The sequence below is a fragment of the Dipodomys spectabilis genome, unplaced genomic scaffold (genome assembly GCF_019054845.1).
Source record: "Dipodomys spectabilis isolate Male_0828 unplaced genomic scaffold, ASM1905484v1 ptg000141l, whole genome shotgun sequence".
NCBI lineage: Eukaryota > Metazoa > Chordata > Mammalia > Rodentia > Heteromyidae > Dipodomys > Dipodomys spectabilis.
Window position 1 is genome coordinate 10,615,001 of NW_024870818.1, and position 7,370 is coordinate 10,622,370.

The 7,370-nt window shown below is 47.6% G+C and overlaps 1 protein-coding gene across 1 annotated transcript in view; it reads right to left on the reverse strand.

The window, feature by feature from the left end:
- The window catches only part of Eml6 (EMAP like 6), a 244,991-nt gene extending 238,640 nt beyond the window's left edge, over window positions 1–6,351 (reverse strand). The window contains exon 1 of the mRNA XM_042691135.1: window positions 5,540–6,351. Within this exon, the coding sequence (XP_042547069.1) occupies window positions 5,540–5,736 (197 nt within the window). The 5' untranslated portion in view covers window positions 5,737–6,351. The remainder of the gene's footprint in view (window positions 1–5,539) is intronic.
- Window positions 6,352–7,370: the final 1,019 nt, after the last annotated feature.

Sequence of the window (7,370 nt, forward strand, 5' to 3'; positions counted from 1 at the left end):
CATGCTTTCATCAAGAGCTTTTGAATCCAGATATGGTAGTATATGCCTATAATCCCACCCACCAGGAGGCTGAGGCAGAAAGATATTAGTATAATGGAATCCTGGGAGAGTTGGAGATACTGCTCAATGGTATCACACCAGCCTAGCAAGTCTAAGGCCCTGAGTTCAAATCCATGTACTGAAATTTTAAAAAAGCATGAGCTATATGACAAGACTAGCCTTTAAAAATAATACAAGCTGGGTGCCAGTGAGTGGCTCGTGCCTGTAATCCTAGCTACTCAGGAGACTGAGATCTGAGGATTGCAATTCAAAGCCAGCCCAGGCAGGAAAAGTCTATGAGACTCTTATCTCCAATTAACCACCAGAAAACTGGAAGTGGCACTGTGGCTCAAGTGGCAGAGCACTAGCTTTGAGCTGAAGAGCTAAGGGACAGCACCCAGGCCCAGAGTTCAAGCCCAACCACTGACCAAAAAAGAAAAGAAAAAGAAAAGAAAAAACCGAAAAGTTTCTTTCATACTCTTGTTCATGATCTTGCCTGAGTAGCCAGATAGGTTTCTTTTTTTTTTTTTTTTTTTGTGGTACTGGAGATTGAACTCAGGATCTTGTACACTAAGCAAGTAGTTTACTACAGATGTACATCTCCAGCTCAGAATTTAATTCTTTACCTATCGCTATGTTTCTCTCATCCAAACAGGTCACAGGATGAATATAAATATCACATCTTGATATAAATATAAAAATAAAAAAAAAATCACATCTTGATGCCTTCATATGTATCTGCTTACTTCTCATCCTAGGCCCAACCACAGCAGTCAGATGGCTCTCTTCAAAGCCAACAAGTTCAGTTGTATTTTCAGCACTAGATTATTTTAGCATGTCACAATTTAGACTTTAAAAACATTTTTTAATTAAACATCTCTAGTAGATCATTTCAGGTCATTGCTTCAACATTGGTGATGTTCTTAAAGTGAACTTGAACATGATTCCATGATGTTCTTAAAGTGAACTTGAACATGATTCCATTTCTAGACTGAGTTCTAGCAATCTGTTTCAAGTACTCTTGAATAAAGCACAGGATTTATAGACTACTAGATAAAGTCAAAATGAGGATAAACTTATTGAGCTGTAGCTAGTCACACTTTGGTAGGAACCATCACATCTAAGACAAAAGACCAAAAAGCAGTGAGGTAGTAGCCTCAGGCCTTGGAATCAGACTCATCTGGGTTCACATTCCCATTCTACAATCAGCTTGATAGTGACCAAGGGCAAGACCCTTAACCTCTCTACGCCTGCTGCTTCACTAGTAGAGGAGTCAGCAGCACTACCTCCTCCCTCACAGGGTAGATGAAAGAATGGAGAAGATCCATCTGTGCATACATTTAGCTCATTCTTAATATCATGGAGCTCATATCCACTTGTAGAGGAAAATATTCAGAATGAAAGAAGGGCATCAAATTCACAGTAGTTGAGCAGCATTGGTCATAAAAGATGTAGGACATTAGGGGTGCTGGGCATCCTTTCTCTGACATGGCAGAAAGTCCCACAGCAGAGGTGAGACTGAAGCAGATGGTACCCTTCAGGATGCAGATACAGACCCCTTGTGGTGGGCACCTATATTTGAATCACATAGGCACCTTGTATGTAATCTTCACAACGAACTATAAAGTAGATACCTACAAACTCTATATATTAGTAAGAAATCATTTTGTTTGCTCAGCCGCTTAACTTATAGACAGAGTGGACAGAGGCAGAAGAGAAAAGAGGAAAAAGCTAAGGGAAGAACAGAATAATTGTATTATATGGCAAGTTGGAAGAAAACAGCTCATGATTTTTTTAAGTGAATTTAGGATAAAATGTAAGAGAAGTGGGGCTGGGAAGGTGGCTCAGTGGTAGAGCGCTTGCCTTGCATGCATGAGGCCCTGGGTCCTCAGCACCACATAAGCAAAAAGAAAAAAGCCGGAAGTGGCACTGTGGCTCAAGTGGTAGAGCGCTAGCCTTGAGATGAAGAGCTGAGGGACAGCGCCCAGGCCCAGAGTTCAGGTCCCACGACTGGACCCAAAAAAAAAAAAAAAAAAATGTAAGAGAAATGTAAAACTGAGAGAGCTGAACTCTGCTTGTGAACAAGGAGGAACTGTTTCAGTTGTGGTTTGTATGTTTTTACTTACATAGTACTGCTGCTATAATGAAGAACACTTATTGAGCACCAGCCAAAGTATGACCCCACACTAAACCTTTTACAGACATTATTTCTAACAACTCTGCAGTTTTAAATGTTTCACTCCATTTCACAAACACACAAAGCTCTGAGAGGTCACACCAGTCAGTGGAAGCCTCCAGTAAATGGAAAAGTGGGGCTCAGACCCACACACTGGTGATGTTGAAGTCAGTATCCTTTCCCCTAAAATAGCACTGCCGATAATGGAATCCCTTGCAATACCGAGCTGAAATACGGGAGAATAAAACAGAAAGACAAACTATCCGGAGGTAGGAACTATCCAGAAGTGGGAACTAGCAAGAGATGAGAAGTATCCAGAGGTGAGAACTATCCAGAAGCAATATTGAGATCCAGAGTGACAAGATCAAATATCTCAGCAGGAGTCACTGTGAAAACAGAAGGGGCACAGAGTGAATTTATCATGACTTTTCTTTCATTAATGCCCCTTGTATATCACCTTCTGTTCACTGAAGCAGAAGCCACATCCCGTCCTAGTACTGTCCTTGCCTTCAATCCCTAATTTGAGTCCTACTGTTGACCCAATAGCAAGCAATGCTGTAGGTATTTGTCTCGTCACGTTTTAGCCCTTATCGGGGCTAAAATATGGCATCATTCTCTAATCTGTTATCTGCATTGAAAAGCAATCATTCAAGAGAATAAAATTAAGCCTCCATATCCAATAAATCACATTGTGCCTCATGTACCATCATTTCTAAAAATCTGACTTAAATGCACAGCCTGTCAAAGCAAGAGGACATATGCTGAGCTCTAATGAGCTCTGCCAAATCCTACATCATTATGAAGGTTCTTTGTGATCTCAGAGGGCACACGTTTCATAAAATGGAGTGTGTTAGCAATGTTGGTTGAGCTACTTTCTACCTAATATTCTAGACAAAGCTACACATACACAAAAGTGGTAGAAAATGCATGCATATGAACAGGTATTTAAAATGAAGTGGACAATTACTTGTGCTCTCATTTGATACAATCAAGAGCAAAAAATTTTCATATTCATGTACAATTCAAAAAAATCCAAAATATTTTGCATTAACACAGCTTATTATCCTCCTCTTAATGATGAACTTCAATTTATTCAGTAGAAAAATAGTAGAATACTAGGGTCTACCTACATTATGTCTACCATACACATAAATGAGTTGAAACGCATGAATGTGTGCTGTGGCTTGTGAAAGGCCTTGATCAGGTAAAGATATTCACATATGTAAGAAAATGAAAAAAAACCAGCATAAGCATTCCAATTTTATGGATCTTAATTACATAAAGGTCTGTAGCTTGTGAGTTTTAACCCACTAGGCTTCATTTTATTCCTTTTGGCAAAGACACAAATGTTAGAGAGCTCAGCACACCTGTACAGACTTAAGACTCAAACATCATGAAGAATTTAGCAGTAAAGACCTCTCTCTGAAAACAGATGTGCTATGATGTCAGTATTCAGCCTAGACATCATCACCTTAATAAACAGAAGATAAACTTTTTCCTTTTCATCAATTAAAGCTCTCTACAAATCCAGTTATGCAAATAAGTTCATTCACCTTTTCTTCCCATTTGAGTTTCTTAAGAACCCAAGCCAGATAGAATCCTAGCCCCACTAACCCAGCTGCTTGTCATACTGCAACTCCACCCTTCTCCCACCTTCCGTTTCAACTGTGCATTTGATTTTTTTTTCCCCTATTAAAGAAAGAACTAGGATTAAGAGTTCAAACCTTCAAAGTAGTTCAATGAACTGTCACATTAATATTATCTAACCCCAGGGAATTTTCTGTTTAATTGCCACTCTCCCCCTTCCCCCAAAGGACATCTTATTTTGATGTTGTAGTGGAAAGCCCTGCACTAAGACAGACAGAGCAAAAACATAATGGGTTTAAATTTTTAAACATCCAACCTTTTCATGAGTCACTGTTAATCATTTGCACCTGTGACTCTAATAATCAGCCTAGCAATTAGAGAACCAAAATCTGCAGGCTGGAACTAAGGAAGGATGTCCCAGTCACACCATTACCATATCAGGGAGAGATGGAAAAGCTAGTTTATTATCTTTGGGGACATGAAGAAAGTTTTTACATGTCAGTCCCACCAAATCTTGAGGACATGAGAGCTCCTGGTACTTCAGTTCTTCATCTGCTAAAATGAAAGGTGTTAATATTTTTCTGTGTTTTCAAATATTAGGTTTTTACCTTCTATAACAACTGTTCAACTTTCCGTCTCAAAAAACAAGGCTCAGGAATACAAGCATATTAGTAAGGGAAAACTGTCTCATTCATTACTCTCCCCACTGAGAAATTAGGACCATAAGACATTACACCACCTCCATCACTTCTTTCATTGTAAAAGGCAAACTTAGAGCAAAAGCGGTAATATTCTGAAAATGAGATAGAAGATGTTTTCTGTCAATGAAACCCACAAATATGGTCTCTGTCAGCTGAAGCCCATCCTCTGCAAGTCATTTTCTGTGAGTGGAGGTTCCTATCATGGACATCTCCTTGAACTGCCGGAGGCAAAAGGGATTCCCTGGGAACAGCAAGCATCTGGACCAGACCTTGTTTGGTCAGAGAAGCTAAGGGGATAGCATAAAATACCCCACCCCCTTCAATTTAACCACCAGCGCCCTTAACACAGCTATTCACCCAGTGGAGTTCTTCAACCAACCGGTCCTGCACCTTCCGCTACCAAATACTGAGCATTCTGTGGGGAGGATTCTGTGGTCCAGCAGCTGCCGGTCTTTATAACCTCAGTGATGTGGTGAGAGATCCAGGTAGTTCGTGTGTGAGCGTTAACACACTGCTGGGTGAAATCATCAGAGAACAAACTCCCCGCCCAATGCAGGGAGGTCCGAAGTATCTGAGATAAAGATTACAAATTGCCTGTGGCAAAATTTTCTTTGGGATTTCTTTAGACTCCTCTTGTTTCCTGAGGAGCTCCTCAAGGATGTCACCCAGTCCAGCTATTGGTCCTAACCATTCACCTAGTAAGGGAGGGAGGAAGGAGACAGTTACCCCGTCCGTCCTTCCACTTGTAGCAGGAATGAACAACAAAAAGCATCGGAGCACTCAAGCAGGAGTAATGAGAAACCTCTCCCTCCCCACCTGCACCACTGCCCCCCCACCCCACCCCATTTGGGCCCTAGCCCTAGAACCAGCGGCTCCTCTGTAATTCCATGCGGCTCCTGAGAAGAATCCTTTATTCCACGGGGCGCCCGGATCTGACCCTCCAAGAGCCCAACTGGTCATTTGTTTTTCTTTCCCCCCACCCTTCCACTCTCCACCCCCCCTGCCCCCCTCCGCCCCGGCCCCTCCACCCCCTTACCTGATAATGTCGTCGTTGTGTCCCAAGAAGAATTTCTGGCTGTGCTCGCGGGTGTTGTACACCACCCCGACCCCAGCCACGAAGTAGACCACCTCCTTGCCGGCTGTGTAGTACAGGTTGTTGCGGCACTGGTGACCCCGGTACCCGTACACCCACTCCAGCCGCAGCTGGCAGCTGGGAGCTGTCCGATCCGCCATGATAAGCCGACCCCACTTGCCCCCCGGTCTCCTTGGGCGTGCAGGTCCGTGGCCCCCGGCGCACCGGGTCGGTCCTCGCCGAGGTTCGGGCTGCTGCGGACCTGCAAGGGCTCAGCGTGCAGCGCCGGGCGCAGATTTCCGCGGCGACGCACAGGCACAGCCCAGCGCGCCGGCCGCCACCATCATCTGCCGCCGCCGGAGACCGAGACGAGCCGCCGCCGCCGCCGCCGCCGCCGCTGGTGCGCCGCAGCCAGACCCCGCGGGGCGCCCCGACTCCCTCCCCCGGGGGCCAGGCGGCTTCGGGGGCGCCAGCACCCGCGCGGGCCCGCGCGCACGCGCCTCACTGCACCCGCGGGCTTCGGCCCCTGGGAGAGGATCTCGGGGGGGTCACCCCACCTTTTAAATCCGAGATCTGCATATCCCAGACGCTGATTACCCAGTTCGCTCACTAAGTTTTCAGTGTCGAGCGGAGGGGACGGGCTGGGGGCGGGCTGGGGGTGGGGGGGAAGGGGAGGATTCGCGGCTGGCAGCGGGATTTATCCTGTGACCCGTGTTATTGGACCAGCAGCCCGGGTACGCTTTGCCATCACCGTCCTTCGGATCCGAAACGGACTAGTCTAGGGTGCAAGAGCGAGTAGGAAACAGAATTTCTGTAGAAGTCGCCCAGTCCAAGGAAATAATCCCCACACGAAGCCCAGGTGGTGTTTGGGTTTGATGGTTTGTTTTCAGTGTCAATTACTCCACCTTCGTCCCTCTGGATTCACCCATCTCTCTAACGATATGGGGACAAAAAAAAAAAATCCCCTGAACGTGGCGGGTTGGTAGTTGATCACTTGATTTGAAAGAGTATTTGTTGTTTCCCCATTAAGCGTAGGCAAAAATGCAATGATGGGTTTTTTTTGGGGGGGGGGGGGGATGCTCCAATTAGACGTCATGTAATTGTTTAAAATTGATATGGCCCTTCTGACCCTCGTCTTCGGCACCGAGAGAACCCCCGAAGAACTTCCCCGCTTTCCCAACCCCGCAACTCCACACCGCCACCCTGAGCGATCGCCTCCGGGTCGGAGGAAACCGGGCCGGGAACGCGCGCGCTGGAGGGAGGCGAGCGCTACAAACAAACACACGTTCCGGGGTCCCGGAGATTAAATAATTAACAAGTCCCCCCCCCCCCCACCTCCCGGGGCAAGTCTGTGGGAGCTGCGGGGCCCAGCCCCGGCGGAGGGCGGGGTCGCCCGAGGGGCCGCGGGGACAGCGACCCGGCGCTCCCGCACGCGCGCACGCGGGCACTCACACACGCACACCGGGCGTCGGCCGCCGCGGCCCCAGGGACTCTCCCTATCCCCACCCCGACCTGCGAACAGGGCCGCCCCGACGGCGACCAGCACTCCACCCACTCCCGCTCCAGCCTCGCCGCGGAGCACAACCGCTCTCCCCGCCTCTAACCTCAGCGGCCAGCAGGCGCCGCCGGCGCGCCTGGGATCCCGCACCACAGAGTGAAATCCCCTGCCTGCCCTGCCCTTCCCGGCTCCCCTCCCGGCCCCGCGCACCCGGGGACCGGCTTCGTCACTGGGGCGCCGCGGGAGGCAGGCTGTCGGTCGGCTCGGGCCCCGGGGGGGCGGGGCCACGGGTTACTA